Source organism: Nomascus leucogenys, chromosome 8 (assembly GCF_006542625.1).
Source record: "Nomascus leucogenys isolate Asia chromosome 8, Asia_NLE_v1, whole genome shotgun sequence".
NCBI lineage: Eukaryota > Metazoa > Chordata > Mammalia > Primates > Hylobatidae > Nomascus > Nomascus leucogenys.
In genome coordinates, this window is record NC_044388.1 from 52,094,372 (window position 1) to 52,111,089 (window position 16,718).

The following is a 16,718-nucleotide window of genomic DNA, read 5'->3' on the forward strand; positions in this document are numbered from 1 at the left end:
TAAAAGTCAGATGGGCATTAATTGAACATGCTGATCAATTCTAATCTTAGCTACTAAGCAGGAAGCCTCATCCTTGCACAGAACCGAATTTGATGTGTCAAGAAAAGAAAGGCAACTGGTCAACCCCGGAGTGAGCCACCTACTAGCCTATTTGAAATCAAGATGCTTTAAACAACACAGCTGGAAGGCAGAGGGAAATGCAAAACCAAAGGAAAGTCCATGTGCTTTGCAGCTGGGTCATCAAAGAGAATTCCTGTGGCTGCCAAAAAGAAAAATGGAGGAAAAGAAAAAACCCTAAGTCAACCCCCTTCTCACTCCAAAATAAAACAAGCTGTGTGTCCATTTTTCAATCTGGGCAGACCACTTCCCTAGGGTAAGAACATAACACACTTTCTCACTCATGGAATGTGACAGGAAGAGGGGGAGGGGCCGGGCCCCAGGAGTCAGTTTCCACCCTGTCCCAAGGCAGGGGACAGAAAGAACCACGCCTTTATACACAAACATCCTGGACAGCGCAAAGTAGAGTCATAGATTTTATTTAATTAAAATAGATTAAAAACAGCCTGTGTAAAAGAATTAGAATTCTCAATAATTTACTATTATTTACATCAGCAAATGTCGGTCGTTAGTAGACAGTGAGCAGAGAAGCTTGAAGAACGGGGATCCTCTCCTGTGGGTAGGGGAGCCCCAGCTTCCCTCTTGATTCCTGTCCTTTCAAGTTCGTTATGGCACCTCCGTCAATGAGCACCCCAGGGTGGTGTCGCTGCAGCACCGGGACCCGCGCTGAAGGCCCAGAGACCTGGCAGGCCGGGAAGAAATTCCTTTCCTCTGGGAAGAACCACCAACGCTCAGTCCAAGCTCACACGGGCATCTGGTCGGCAATGCCTTCCCCGCCCTGCAGCCAATATCCCCCGCTGTGCTGGGCCTTCTGCAAACACTCCTGGGGTTGACCCAAACCCAGTTTCCAGATAAAAGATAAAAAGAAAAAAAAAAGGGCCACACATCCCAGTTCTCAGAGAAATCCTGGATTACTAAACACCCCTTGCCTGTGGCATCTGGAATGGGCAACTTGTCAAAATCTCCCTCAAGACGTTTTGTGCGTTTGCCGTGGGAGGGAATGGTGGGGAGGTCAGGGTGGCTGGGGGGCGCTAGGCCACTTCACCAAGAGGGATGCACCTCCCAGGAAGCAGTAACAGTGAGAGCGAGCCCCACAGGAACTGTCCCTGCCCTGGCAGTGTGCAGCCCTGTGGGCACTAAGCAGGGAGTGAAGACCCTCAGAACACAGGCCCTGTGGCCTCTGGCTGTGACCTCAGTTTGCTGGAGACTCTGCGGTCAGCCTGGCCCACTAGGAGCCCCTGCTGCTCCACTTGCAGGACACCCAGGCCTCCTGGCGTCAGTGGGGCCTGGGACGTCTGGGAGGTCCAGGGCTGAGGCAGCAGCTGTGACCATGGGGGCCAGCAAGGTGGACAGCATCAGAGCTGGCAGTGATCAGCTGAGGCAGGGGAAAGCCTGATAGAGAGTTTCAGTCCAAAATGTCTGTCTCGAAGGGGACCAGGTGGTAATACGACAGGTTGGTGACGTAGGCTGCTGGGTCATCCCCGTCCTCTAGCTCTGAGGGAAACTCACTGCCATTCTCAAATCTGAAATTAGAGAAAACAGAGGTGAGGGATGGCTCGTTGTTGGGATCAACACCAAACACCCGCTGGGTCCGTTAGCATGGCTTTCAATGCCCACTAGTAAGTGTGCAAAAAACCACGGCTACAAATTAACTGGTGAGCTGGCTCCTACTCTGAGACTGCCAGAGCTTCTGGTTTCCACCACCTTGGAGACTGCTGTCTGTATTTGCTTAGACAACCCTTAGCGAGGCCTTCATCCATTCCTTCATTCATGGAGTGCTGATTTTCACCTCTTGTTCTGTGCCCAGCACCGCGTCAGGCTGCGGGATCAGCAGTGAACAAGGCAGGCAGGGTCTGTCCTCAGGGAAGAGGCGCCTGCCTTGTGCTGGGCCCTGGGGACAGCTGAGAGAGGAGTGGTCACAAGCTCACAGCCTGACCGCAGCAGAGATGACACACGGACGCACAGGAGGCTGCAGAGGGAACAGGAGGCTGGAGAAGAGCCGGCAAGGCCCGTGGAGGTCCCGGGGGAGACACCTTCTAGCGGGGAAGCCTGCATGTGGGTATGTGTTTCATTCCGGCTCTGGCAGATGAGAAGCATCCGAATGTGGGGGACTTACATGGGGTGTGGAGAACTAGGGAAGAATACAAACCCCAAACATAAGGGGACGTAAAAGCCGGCAATACTGACTCCCCACACACTAGAACAGTTTCTATTCCCTCTGCAGCCCAGGCAGACTTCCTATGTTAAGAAAACAGACTCCAAGTCTTTAAAAATGCATAACAAGGAGAAAAGCACAAGAAGGACATTCTCCCCAGGAAGGGGACACAGCTGTACCGCTTGTGGGATTTTCCTCGACCTATGAATCAGCCCAAACCCGGCAGGCCGCGTGGGAGTGTGGACAGGGGCAAGCAGCCGCCCCGCCCTCCTGGGAGCCACGTTGGGGCTGCCTCCTGTGCCGCCCCCAGTGCCTGAACGTGGCCCTGGCCCGTGGACAACTGTGGGAACTCAGCCATATCTGGAAAGGTTTGCCATGACCAAGATTACTGCACAGTCTAGGCCCCTGGCCGGACACACAAGGCAGGGCCAGCACATGCCCCCACAAACCTAGTACATTGTGTGAATCCCGCTGACCTCAAAGGACCGGGCTGTGAAGACAGCTTTAAGGCGTTTGGATAAGAAAGGCTAAGGCTGCAGAGGAAGGCCTCCCGTCTGACTCCATGGCCAGGCCTGGAGTGTGGTGTCAGCCCCCGCCTCAGCTTCCCTATGCTCACGGTCCTGGCAACACGAGGCTGGGACAGAGGCCGTGGCACAAAGAGCCCTAGCTGTGGGTGGGAAAGCTATGGGGGCTCACGGAGACACAGCAGCTCTCCAACTTCATCCCAGGAAATGAAATCTCTTCCCCAGACCAGGGCTGGATGGAAACCTAAGGGGGAACCTTGGGCGTGCCGAAAGGCTCAAGCCAGGTGAGGGGCAGAGCCACAGTGCCACCTCACACAGTGTCCCACCACCTGCCCGTCCTCCCTGCCCAGATCACAGGACGACCCTGAGGACATGAGGAAGGAGGGGGACTGGGATACTCAGGGAAAATGAATCACGGGGCTGAGGCTCCCTGAGGTCCCCACAGAACTGCCCAGTGCCTTGGCCCTGGATGACCTCCCAGAAGCCGGGCAATCCCTTCACCAGCTGAGACTGTCACCTGCAGAGCCCCAGAAGTCCCCACTGGCCCCATCTCTATCAGATACATCCATTCCCTGAGTGCAGGTGGGTCTCTGGGCCCCGGCACTGGTGCCCACTTGCCCCTGGGGCCAGACTAGGGGCAGCCTGCTGAGACTCTGCTGTGGCGGCCCTGCCGTGGGCCTGGCGGCACTGGGCTCACAGGCTTGGGCCGGACGGTCAGCCTCGGGTGCCAGGGAGGACAGCCACACAGGGAGGTGAAGCTTCCAGTTCCACAAACGGCGTCTCTCCATGCTCTTGGTCGCTGTCAATCCCCCACCCGACAGCCGGTGCCGTGTAGAAACAGATCGTCCCTGCAAGACACTGGAGCTGGACCATCGACTCCACTGCGCTGCCCGGGATTGGGCAGCCAGAGAGAGACCCGGCAAGCCCGAGTCAGAACTCCCTCCAAACGCTCCCGAGCCCCACGGCGGCAGGCGTTTCTTTGGTAGGCTTTCCTGGGGTCATGGAGATTTTCTCGGCCCTCTCTCCCTGTGAGCCAGGCGTCCCAGAGCAGGCAGCTGCCTATTCAAGACCTGTCACTCCTGTCCACACGCAGTCCTCGGCGGCCGCAAGAGCCACACCTCCGGTCCGGCTTTCTTCTCTCCGTGTGTTTCTCCTCAGCTCCAGCCTGCTCACCGTTGAACCTGCCTCCTAAATCTGGCCTCATTCCAGGGTGCCAACGGCCTCTTGGATATAGAAAGGGGTCCCCCTGGAAACACTGCAGACTCGGAGCCTGCACAAGTGGCGATGAGGAAGGGTCTCCATCTGTCTTCTCCCCAAGACAGTGCCTGGCCAGTGACTACCCGTGCCAAGCTAAAGGGCCTCTTTCTTTCATCCATGATTACACTCCAGCCTTGTACCTCCAACGGTGCCAGGCTGTTGGCATGGGGGACCCACAGGTAATGACTGAATGAGCTATGTACAGTGGGGTCACGGCAAGGGACACAAAAGGGCAAGGGAGGTCAGGAAAGCTGCAGCCTTGGCCCCACCGGCACAGCCTCTGCCACCGGCAGCTCATGACCCCTCTATTGGGAAGGATTCTCGCACCATCTACCCGAGAGACACACTGGTAAAGGTGGGGTCTGTTAGCAGAAGCCAGTCCTACAAGCCTGACAGGGACCCCCCCCTGCTCAGTCATGGAGCAAGGATTCAGCAGAGGAGGCCCAGGCCACCAGCTGGAGCCCAGGTTCATGCTAGGGTCACAGCCCTGCTGCCCACAGGCCCAGATGTGGGTCTGGGCACATGTGGCCAGCTCTAGTTTCAATCTGCTGCTATGGAGGGCTAGCAAATGGGTGGGGCAAGACCTGGGCCACCCCCAGGCTATGTCATTCCTGGGCCCACAGGGAGACTCTGCAGCCAGAGCTGCCTCTGTGGGACTCTCAAGCAGATGTTTTACACTCATCATCTGTGGTCTTCAACACAACCCACGGTGGGACAACAGAATGGTCCCGTGAAGGTAAGAGAAGTCAGGAAAGGTTAAATAACTTTTCTGAGCTCATATAGCCAAGAAGCAGTCTGGATTTGGCTGTGTCAGGAAACAGAGGCCAAGCTGTCTGGGGACCCTGGTGCCCCCGTAATTCACCAAGAAGATGCCTGGAGGAGAGCCAAGGCTGAAGGTGCTGCCGACCCCAGTGTCGGGCTCTCTAGGGCATGTGTTACAGCCAAATCAGAGACAGAAAGAGTGGAGAAGACAGTGGTGGCTTTGGCTGTCCAGCCTCAGTAATCAGACACATCCTCTACATCTTCAGCACACGGCAGGCAGCCATGAGGCAAACATGTCCCCATCCCAGGGAATCAGGACCATTGAGTGTGAGGCATGTGGCCCTCCTGGCCCTGGAGACAGCATCACACCCTTCAGGGCCCCACACGAACCAGGCCCCTAGCCCTGCAACGTCTCCTAAATGCCCCTCAGAACCAGCAACTCCAACCTCCACAGATTTACTAATCAAGATCTCACCAGACTCTGGGAAAGGCGAACTTTTAAAAATCAGTGTCCAAATGCAGGCAGAACTGCTGGGTGGCTCTGGGCACCCACTTCCTTCCATAAGAACAGTGAGCCCCCATCCCACAAGGCAAACGGCTCAGGACAGTCTACGAAATGATATTCAAATCAGCATACTTACAAATGCTCTGTTGGGTCCACGCCCAGGTGCTGGTCTCCTCCGTTTGGTATACTGTGGTCAATAACTATTGTTTCGGTATTTGCTAAACAAAATCCATTGGACCTCATGATTTCTGAAAATCAAAGCAACAGGGTGAGTCCTCAGGAGGGGTCGGTGCTTGACGTTTTGGAGTTTGGGGCTTACCCCCATCTCCCTACTTCCTCCTCCACCTGTTGCCCGTGCCTCTCTTCCACACTGTAAGACAATGCTGTGCACCTGAGACCCATTCAGAGCTCTGCCACACAAAGTCAGGGAAGAGGTCAACCCCCACAGGAGCCAGGCCTGCTGTGTCTCTCCCCAGACAAAGATGCTCTGGCTGCCTGAGTACGCTCTCCATACGCCCTTTGCTGTGGGCTTCAAGCTGGAGTACAAAGGAGTACTAGGCTCAAATCTGTGAGTCTGCCTGAGAGAGCAGATCTATGGCACAGTGACACGTGGCTCTGCCCAGGGTACCTCGCCTTGCTGAGCTCTCCCTGTGGCTAAGACAGGAGTAACAATATTGACTGCCCTGGGTTGTTGTTCTGACTGAATGAAATCAGTGTGCATTTTATTTTAATAGTTTTGGGGGTACAGGTGGATCTTGGTTACACGGATAAGTTCTTTAGCGGTGATTTCTGAGATTTTGGTGGATCCATCACCCAAGCAGGGTACGCTATACCCAGTAAGTAGTCTTTTAGCCCTCACCCCACGTCCCCAAAGTCCATGATATCATTCTTATGCCTTTGCATCCTCATAGCTTAGCTCCCACTTCTAAGTGAGAATATACAATATTGGTTGCCCATTCCTGAGTTACTTCTCAGTGTGCATTTTAAACCAAACGGTGACTTTCACTGTTCCGCTTTATATAACTCTGTATGTAAATGATTTTTTTTTTTTTTCCCAAATAAGCACAGATTTGGGTAATTTAGAAAAGCCAGCAAAGAAAAACGACTTCCTACGTCCACACTGGCTGCACGGCGTGGGCTAGAGGGTGGAAATCTGCACTTGTCCTTGGCTGGAGGGGCTGGAATGGAGGAGGAGGAGCCAGGACAACGAGCTCCATGGCCTTGGGACTCAGTTTCCTCCAATGGAAATTTCAAAGGCGTATTAATCTCTGAGGATCCTTCTCACTCTGAAATCCCATGGACTCCTGGATCGCATCACGCCATCTGGTCCATCTAGGTATAAAAAGCTGCAGCGTTCATTTGTATTTTCTGAGGGACCGTGTTTCCGTCCCCTCCCTTGGCAGATGAGATCTGGTAGCCAGGGCCAGTTCTTGGCGCTAAAGTCCTCCAGCTGCCCGTGAGACTGCTCATCTCCTAACCACAGTTCTAAGACCAGGATCACCTTCTTCTGTTCTTTTGAATCAGAACCTCTTATGTACCCCATCATAAAAATCATGCCAAAATACACTCCAAATTCCTGGTGTCTTCTCAAATCCAAGGGATTATCTTCTTCCCATTCAGGGCACAGCTCCAAACGGCCCTCCCTCTCCCCTGGCATGCCGCACCCAACAGGAACATCACTCACTGCCCCATCCAATGCCTTCACTGCTTGGGAGACAGTTTTCTTTATTTTTTCTTACACCTTACCACAGTTTAGACTGGTTCATTCCCGTGTATGGATTTGCTTTTTTTCGTAACTGAAATAGTCACTTTCTGTTTAATCTTTCTAGGTATTTGGTTCTCAGTTCTTTGAACTGCTTTCCATATGAAGAGAATTAGGGAAATTACACAAAAATGAGGAAAGAAAAACAGATTTCCTCCTCACCCCCCATAGGAGCAAAATATCGATTCATCAGTCAGATTCATCGGGTCACTGCTAAATTCCACCTGCCTTTCTGGAGAAGGGACCACTGGTGTTTCCTGGGGACATCAGTCCTCAGCTCTTCCCTGCCCTCCTCCCTGTACCACATGGTAGGGCTGCAGGTCCTGAGGAGGAGCTCTGCGAAGCAAAGAGGAATCAGTGCCCAAAGTCTGGGGTCAGCCACACTTCCAGGTGCAAAACGGGGAAACAAGATGCTTACCGGGCCAGGCGCGGTGGCTCATGCTTGTAATCCCAGCACTTTGGGAGGCCGAGGCGGGTGGATCACGAGGTCAGGAGATCGAGACCACGGTGAAACCCCGTCTCTACTAAAAATACAAAAAATTAGCCGGGCGTGGTGGCGGGCGCCTGTAGTCCCAGCTACTCGGAGAGGCTGAGGCAGGAGAATGGCATGAACCCGGGAGGTGGAGCTTACAGTGAGCCGAGATTGCGCCACTGCACTCCAGCCTGGGTGACAGAGCGAGACTCCATCTCAAAAAAAAAAAAAAAAAAAAAAAAAAAAAAAAAAAAAAAAGATGCTCACCAAAGCCTCACTGAACAGGCGGACTGTGAACACTGCTATATCCTAACAAGATGAACTAAGATTCCCTCGCCTCTCTATCTAAAATGGGTGGCAGCACAGAACCACTGCCTTCATTGTTTTTATTAACTCTGACCCAAATCTGTCTTTCTTGGGAAGCACATAAAACCTCAGAGCAACCTCCATACAGCCAGCTGACAGCCCCACCCCCTTTCTCCCACCCCTTTTGCAAAGGGAATTTGGTTGGGTGGTGGCCTACAAGTTAAAACAAATGTCACTGCAGCAAATCACTTCTGAATAAAATTCTGAAGAGTTACTTTACATGCCTAATCTTTCTTAAATGTGAAATTTGGAGCTCTATAAAATGGAGTCTTTACCAGTCCCCCAAAAAATAGATTTGTAAGCAATCATTCCTTAATTGCCTGTGACAAGGAGCCTCACGCACATACATGTGGTTTAATTATTTGCAAGGCTGGCTGGGCCCTGGAGGACACTAAGGTATGTCTGGTGCCTCCTGTATGGACCTTGCTGTCTCAGGCCCGGCCCAGAGAGGGACTTCGCTTAGACTCTTGCATTTCACTAAAGATGGTCCCTGAGAAGCTCTGGGTCCCTCCTGGATCCCACCTCTGCTCTCAGCCCCAGAATCTCGAAAAACCATGGGGCAAGCCAGGCTACACAGCTGGCAGGTGTGCAGCAACCTCTGGAACATTTATTCCCAACTCGGGTTCGGAAAGGGATGGTTTATTGAAAAGCAAACTGTCTTAAAACCTAGGGAAGTGTGCACAGCTTTTATATACCTGTGCTAGTTCAAAATGGAGCACACATTCTGTAACAGTTTACATTTTTATTTACTTGGTCACTTTAACAAAAAAGTCCTAAGAAAAGCCGTAGAAATTAGAACAGGTCCACAGTTTTTTTTTAAAAAAAAGGAAGAAAAAACATTTAGCTCTAGCAAGCCTCTAATTGTAGGGACCACTGGTTTAAGGAGATCGTCTTGCTAAGCCTGTAGTCTGTGCCCCATTTCAACCACGGACAGCAGATATTTAAATGGCAGTTGACCTCCCAGGTCAGTTTTCACAAGACGATGGTGTAGACCATGAACTTGTACCTTCAAGCAAAAGGCTTCATTGAGATTCATTGCTACAGGACCAGGCAGCCTGACTTGTAACAAAGTCCACTGATAACTTGCCATGTGCCTTCAGCCAGAGCACTAGCAAGCATGGCGTGTCTGCAGTGTGGAATGCTGGCTCCTCAGGAGGCACGAGCAGGTAGGAAAGCATGCAGACTGCGCAGCTGGGGAAGGCTCTGCTACTTATGCCTGGAGAGCAGGTTACTTCTTGCTCAGTTTCTTCATCTGTACAATGGAAATAAAGGTATCCATTCCAAAGGCCATTGTGCAGACTAACTGAGATGATGTATGTAAAGAATCCAGCAAATGCTGAGGGCTCAATAAAGAGTCCTGAGTGATCTATCATGATCATTCATTGCCCTTTTATTAATTGCCTAACTGGGCTATCCCTATTTAGTAAAAATAAGGTTGACATTATACAGAAGCCAGATTAATGAAAAACAGTGTTCTACTTCCAGGCCCCCTAAGCCTAAATAATCAGATTTTGCGGCTGAAATTGATGAGTCCAAGTAGCCGTATCAAGGCTGGGGTCCGCATTTCCTCACAGCTATTATTATCATTTTTAGTAATGTCCTCACAACTGTTATGATGTAAATGATAAAGAACGGAAAAAAAATGTTGTAATTCAAGAAAAATTATAGCATCTGAGCCTCTCTTCAAACATACAATGTGAATGTCTTAGAAGTCAGCTTAGTATCTACAGCAAGAATCTTTGACCAATGTAGCCATTTTAATCACATACATGACTGATTCCATGAAATAGCTGACTTTCAAGCTATTTTTTTACACTCACATTTTTCCAAATGAAAGCAGCCCTGCTCTTCCATGGAAACTGACATTGGCACAATAGTGTTAACTAAATGAAAGACCTCCTTCACTCCAATTTCAACAGTTTTCCCACCAATGTTCCTCTTTTCCGTGGGGGCCCCAATCCAGGATCCCGTGTTGCAATGAGTTGCTCTGTCTTGGTCTTCTACGACCTCTGACGGTTCCTCCACCTTTCCTTGTCCCTCATGACCACAACACTTTTAGAGAGGACTGAGCTATTTTAGCAAATGTCCCTCGATTTGGGTTTGTTGGCAGTTTTAGAGTGATTCGATCGAGGTGATGCATTTTTGGCAGGAATCCTACACAGTGACGCTGCATGAGACCTGGAGTGGCATATGGGGGTGGGGGTGATGCTGACAGGTCCTGCTGCTGGGGAGGCTGCTGTGGAGTGCCTGGTGAGGAGGCTTCTGCCAGCTGTTTCCATAGTGAAGTTACCACCTTTCCCTTTGTAGTTAATAATTGAGGTAGGATGCCTCGAGGCTATGCAATCCTGTTTCTTCTCAAAGTTTCACTCACAAATCTTTGCATCTGTCAATCAATGGATCTTTTTTGCAACAATTACCAGTGTGTCTGTTTGCCTGATGGCAATTTTTCTGTTTTTTAGATGCAGCTATGTTTTCATAGCCCCACAAATGACACAACCCCTCACTTCAATAGCTCTAGTGCTTTTCTCAGCAGACATGCAGTCTCAGCCACGAACGCATTCATACTCTAGCCTTCCTCCCTTTCACCTCCTCTCTCCCACTGTATTTCCCATGCACTCCAGCAACAGAACAAAACCCAGAGCAGTGCCCTTGTATTAACTGGCTAACTGGGCTACCCCTACATAGTAAAACTAAGGTTGAGATTGGCCAGAAGCCAGATTAATGAAAAATAAAATTGTGATTCATTTCCAGGCCTCTTAAACCTGAATGGTCAGATTTTGTGGCTGAGATTGATGAGTCCAAGTTGCCAGATCGAAGCTGAAGTTTGCATTTCCTTTCACATTGCACAGCTGCAGCCACGGGGCAGAACGCTCTAGATTCCTGCTTTCTTACAAAGGACAAAGAATGATTAAGGCTGCACTGGTTGGAAGCATTGCCAAGGGCTGCAGTCCATCCTGACTGTCCTCACCGTGGCCCCAGGATGTGGAAATAGTCGCCGCACCTGCTAGCGCTGGGCGCCATCTAGTGGAGCTCCTGACAACTAAACTGTCCTAGAAAAGCCAAGGCACTCGGCGCCTGCCTGCAGGTCCCCCTCCCCAGCCTGCAGCATGAGAGCAGAGACGGTCAGTGCCTGTTCCCCACGGCACCGCTTCCCTACACCTATGTCAGTGGCATAAGAAATGGAGGAGGGTGGGTGTGGGCTCTTGGCCAGGAATGAATGGAATTAACCAGGACAGCAGTGGACAGGCAGGTTTACACGAAGGACCCTGCAGGGCCACAGTCCATGCAACGGCTAGCCAGTCCCCTGCGGGAGGCCGAGGCTCTGGAGTGGAGGTGACAAAATCAAAAGGCTAGCGTGGGCTAGGCTCTGAATGCCCTGAATGACCAAGAACTTGGGCTTGATTGTGAGAGTGAGTTTTTAAGACAGTTAATGAGCCTCAGAGGTCAGAGCTTTGGGATGACTGGCTCAGTCCTCGGGTTCATGTCCTAAAGAAAGGGGGAGGCATGAGAGAAAGCCGTGTGGACAGTCTCAGGTGATGCCAGGGCTCTCTGGACCCCGCGCCTCAGCCTGGGGAGCCACAGATCCAGAAACATGCCAAATATGGGACCAAGACTGAGAAGATGACGTGCCTACGTGTAAGCCATTTTCTCAAAGGGATGTTGGGGCTATTTATTGTCAATAGTAATTTCATTAAAAAGCATTCCTGAAGGGAGGTATCTGCCACGGTGTGGGTGGGCGTACCACCTCGCCACAGGCAGGCACAACTGCTCTAGATTAAGAAGCTCCCTTAGACACAGTGAGGGTCCCGCTAGACTGGGAACAGAGATCAGAAGGTCTGGGGGATTCAGAGAAAGAACACCAGACTCAGTGACCGGCAGAGAAGAGGAAGAGGAAACACTCAGAGCACTTGAGACCCTCAGCTCTGCAAGGCTGCAAGAGGCCGTACGGCCTGCCGCCTCCTGCAGCAACACCTCTGGGCCCGCAGACTTTGCACTGAGACTGTTAGCCACAGGCTGCTGCAGACTCCATGGTTAGGCAGCCTCAGATGTTAGAATGTGTTCTGTGCTGAGCCAAAGTCGCCCACAGTTACTTCTACCCACAGGCCCAGTGCCAGCCCCCACCTGACCCCTTCCCATGGCAGCCCGCCAACATCTGAAGGTGGCATCCCCTTCCTCCTAGCTGCCCTTCCATATTTCCTCCCATTCTTCTGACCTCTGCCCGCCAGACACTCTTCTCTGGATGCCATAATTCATCTGCTGCATCCTGGGGACAGTCTTGACTTGCATAAGGCCAGGACCCCTGCCTTCCTAGACCTGGACACTGCACCCCCATCACACATGGAAGGCCACAGACAGCCGTGGCTGAAACCTGTCCTCAGCCCTTGCAAAAAGGCAAAGAAAACATACTTTCAATGGCAACATGAGACTCTACACTTCTCCCTGTTAAATTTCATCTCGCTATGCTCGCCCCTTAGGGTACACGTGGGCCATGTGTTCATCCACATCGCTGATAGAAATGTGAGGCCAGGGCAGGCTGAAGCATGTGCCCGGCACTGTGCCTCAGGAGCTTCTCCATCAGAGGTGGCTCCAGGCAGCTCTAATCTGTCCCTCTCACTTGGGGGCCAGCACCTCCCACAAGGCAAGGCACTAAGAGGACTCTGCTGCTCCTTGATCTCTGGGTTGCCCAGACAGAGCAAAACAAAAAACAGACACTGGTGCTAGGACTCTCCCCACTCAGACTAAAGAATCAGGCTTCCCCATCCGCACTACAAAATGCAAAACCCAGAGCAATAGACAATTAGGACTCCAGAGCCCTCTGAGATGGGGATCCACAGACACCCAGCCAGGATAAAGGACCCAACCATACTCACTCTCCCATAAAGGTTCTGGAGACCCAGTACCAGCTAAAAAGGGGCTCCTGTACTCACTGCTCTTGTCTAAGGGCACATAGGAAGCTATCTTAGGGAGATATCAAAAGCAGCATACCACCCAAAGTGATCCACAAATTCAACGCAATCCCCATCAAAATACAAATGACATTCTTCACAGGAATAGAAAAAAAATCAATCCTAGGCCGGGCGCGGTGGCTAATACCTATAATCCCAGCACTTTGGGAGGCCAAGGCAGATGGATCGCTTGAGCTCAAGAGTTTGGAGACCAGCTTGGGAAACATGGCAAAATCTCATCTCTACAAAAAATACAAAAATTAGCCTGGCATGATGGGGCACGCCTGTAGTCCCAGCTACTTGGGAGGCTGAGGCAGGAGGATCACTTGAGCTGTAACTGCGCCACTACACTCCAGCCTGCGTAACAGAGGGAGACCCTGTCTCAAAACAAAACAAAACCAACAAACAAAACAACAACAACAAAAATCAGCAAGACAATCCTAAAATGTATATAGAACCACAAAAGATGCCAAATAGCCAAAGCAATCTTGAGCAAAGCCAGAGGCATCACACTACACAACTTCAAAATATATGACAGAGCTACAGTAACCAAAACAGCATGGTACTGGCATAAAAAGACACACAGACCAATGGAACAGAATAGAGAACACAGAAATAAATCGATATACTTACAGCCAACTGATTTTTGACAAAGGTGCCAAGAACACACAATGGAAACCACCAAAGTGTCTACCAACCAATGAATGAGTAAAGGAAATGTGGTACATATGCACAACGGAATACTATTCAGCCATCATAAAGAACGAAATGCTGTCATTTGTGGCAACATGAATGAGCCTGCAGGCATTATGTTAAGTGAAATAAGCTAGGCACAGAAAGACAAATGTCACAAGATCTCACCCATATGTGGAACCTAGAGAAAGGGAGATCATAGAAGCAGCAAGTAGAACAGTGGTTACCAGAGGCTGGGGAGGGGCCAGCGGTGGACAGGGAGAGGCTGGTCAGTGAGCACAAAGTGACAGTGGGAGGAATAAGCTCTGCTGTGCTACTGCACAGTAGGGTGACTAGGGTTAACAGTACTACCTTGTGTATTTCAAAATAGCTAGAAGAGAGGATTTTGAATGTTCTCACCACAAAGAAAAGATGAATGTTTGAGATAATGGAAATGCTAAATACTCTGATTTGGTTTTTACACAATATACACATGCATCAAAACATCACACTTTACCCCATAAATATGTACAATAATTATGTGTCAGTAAAAACAAACAAAAAAGTAAAAAACAAAGCACCAGCCACAGACAGAGTCAGGCGCGCCACCACCCTGCGTGCACACAATCCTATTAATATCTAGAAACCCATCTTCCACTCCAGGTTCCAGAACCTGCCCACCCCACCCAGTTCTCCCAAGCACACAATTCAGAATCCCACCTGTGCTGTGGCCCGTAATCAGCAAGGCCATGTTCACAGCCAACAGCATCAGTCACCCATCCCCATTGTCCTCTGGTCTCCCAATTCCTTCTGAGTCAGCTCTGGGCTCAGACCCCCTCTCATCCACTCTTCTCCCTTGACGTCCTTCTGAGTTCTCCATCCCTCCTTCTCCCCTGCTTCCTCCTCCATTCAGACACGGAATGATGGACACAGGCCCCCTGCTCTCCTTCCTACATATGCAACATCATGGAGGCACTCTCCTTTGGCTGAGCCATGTCTCCTCTCTTGAGTCCCCTCGTCCCTCCCTGTCCACCAGACAGACCATGGCAAGATCGCATACAACTGTCACTTCTTATGTCACAAGGTGACTGCCACTTGCTTGGGAAAATCCAGTCCTACAGACTCCCAGGACAGAGCTCTTTTCCCTACAAAATCCTCCTCATCAGCCTTTGTCAAAATAGTGCTGCAAAAAACAAGTCTAGTGTTCTCATGACACCTGCAACCCAGATCTTAGTAAGTCACCAAACTGGCCAAGACACCCCAGTTTCCCCTTCCTTCCTTCCTGCGCCAGGAGCCACAGTCCCACATCCACGCTAAGGAGACCTAAAGCCTGTGCGTCCGTTTGGTTATGGCTGCCCCTAAAAGCAAGAACCAAATTCAATGCCACGTGACACGAGCTGTCTCACTTCAACACGCTGAACGGTGGATTCCAGTAGTTTGCTTCAAACTCTATCATCAATGTGTTTGTTCATCGTTATACCATTTCTTAAATGAGTTCCAATTTACATGCCAAACAAACCCCTGAGGACGCAGCAGGAGTGAAAAACAAAGGAGGAAGCACTGCTTGGAGGAATCAGGCAACAGCCCCTCCCTGTACATTGGCATTTCTCTTGGATTGTCTTTCTGGAAAAGTGTGGCCCAGCCTCATAGAAAGCCAACTGTGAGGGTTTCTGTGAAGCCTCAGTCCTCCCCCCAACGCCTCCTTTGTGGCTCTTACCTGATATTTTGACTGGACTTTGAAAGCTGGGTTGAATTTTATGTACATTATCATTTTTTAACACCTGATCCAGAGGAGATCTTTCAAAGAAGGTGAGCACAACTTCTGACCTAGAATACTGGGGAGAAATACAGGGATTACTAAAAATGAACAGCCTCTACATGTTGGCCCTGTCTGTCTACCAAGAGGGGGCCCCCGCTCCTCCACAGAGGCGGCCTGTGTGATGCAAACGCCCTGTGAATGTCCGGATGCTCCCATGGCTGGCCGCAGGGGCAGAGCTGCCATCACTGCACAGCCCTCACGTGTTCATGGCCCAGGCGGCTGAAAGCCAAGGCCTTGGCGACCTGGGCAGTGGAGGGAATCGTGGCTCTGATGTACCAGTTTCACTCACACCTCCCACCCTCTATAGTCAACTGTAGGCTGTGTCCACTCTCCCCATTGGCCAGAAAGAAAGGGAGGCTGCCATGAGCTAAGGAGGTCTGCCTGGCGCTCAAGTCCAGGTTCTTAACCACCACTCACGACGAAGCCCGCAGGCTTACGTGGAAAGGGAGCTGATGGTCAAATCTGCACAATGTGCCCCGCTGTGCTGACGCCAATGTTCTGCTTGGTTTCCACATGTCTGTTCTAAAATCCCCTCAGCAAGACAGTGGATTGTGAGCAGAGGCAGAAAGCAAAGGCCCCCTGCAGCCAGAGAGGCCCCACGCCCTTCCACCCATGCCTCCTTGCAGCCCTCATTTTCACTCTTTCCCCAGGGAGGAAAAACCGGGGCCACTGGAGCCCACGAAAGCCTTCTTTCTCCCGATTACACCTGCACACCTCCACCCCATCCCTATCGCCTGGTACTTCCAGGGAGGCAACAAAACGGCTAAGTGAGAGGGAGCAAGCAAGTCAACTCTCCAAGGGGATGGACACCTTTCGCATTTGGGAGGTGCCAGCGCCTCCCACCCCCCTGCCCAGCCCGGGGCCTGGCTGCACTCACCTTACAGGGCATGCCTATGATCGTCTTCAGCAGCTTCTCCACCTCGTTAAGCCTGCTCTCTATGTCGTGGGCTTCCTTTATGGCAACCAGTCCTAGAATTGAGACAGAAATGCTCAAAGTCAGAAAAGCACAACAGGAAACGTGCTCCCAATGCAATACACGACAGGTGCCCAGGAACCGCCAGGGTCATCCTCTGTAATGAGACATCGGAAACATTCATTCAGCCTTATGCACCTGTAGCCCCATTTTGGAAGTCCCGCTCTAAGCCTCATTCAATGTTTCACCTACCCGATGATCCGTTAAGTCTGTGCTGCAGTTGGTACTGTCAATCTGAAAAGGTGATGGGAGGTGTAAGATCCCTCCAAGTGGGGCAGCCTGGCAGACTCCATAATCACCCTGTTCACAGCCAGAGCTCAGTCCAGGGTGAATCAGGCCCCACCGGCATGGTGGCTATAGTCAGGGGTGCTGGCCCAAGACCAGCCCT

At 51.1% G+C, this 16,718-nt stretch overlaps 1 protein-coding gene across 1 annotated transcript in view; it reads right to left on the reverse strand.

The window, feature by feature from the left end:
* Window positions 1–516: 516 nt before the first annotated feature.
* The window catches only part of PXDC1 (PX domain containing 1), a 31,343-nt gene continuing 15,141 nt past the window's right edge, over window positions 517–16,718 (reverse strand). The window contains exons 2-5 of the mRNA XM_030817251.1: window positions 16,235–16,326; window positions 15,256–15,373; window positions 5,457–5,568; window positions 517–1,640 (exon numbers count right to left, since the gene is read on the reverse strand). Of these exons, the coding sequence (XP_030673111.1) occupies window positions 1,523–1,640; window positions 5,457–5,568; window positions 15,256–15,373; window positions 16,235–16,326 (440 nt within the window). The 3' untranslated portion in view covers window positions 517–1,522. The remainder of the gene's footprint in view (window positions 1,641–5,456; window positions 5,569–15,255; window positions 15,374–16,234; window positions 16,327–16,718) is intronic.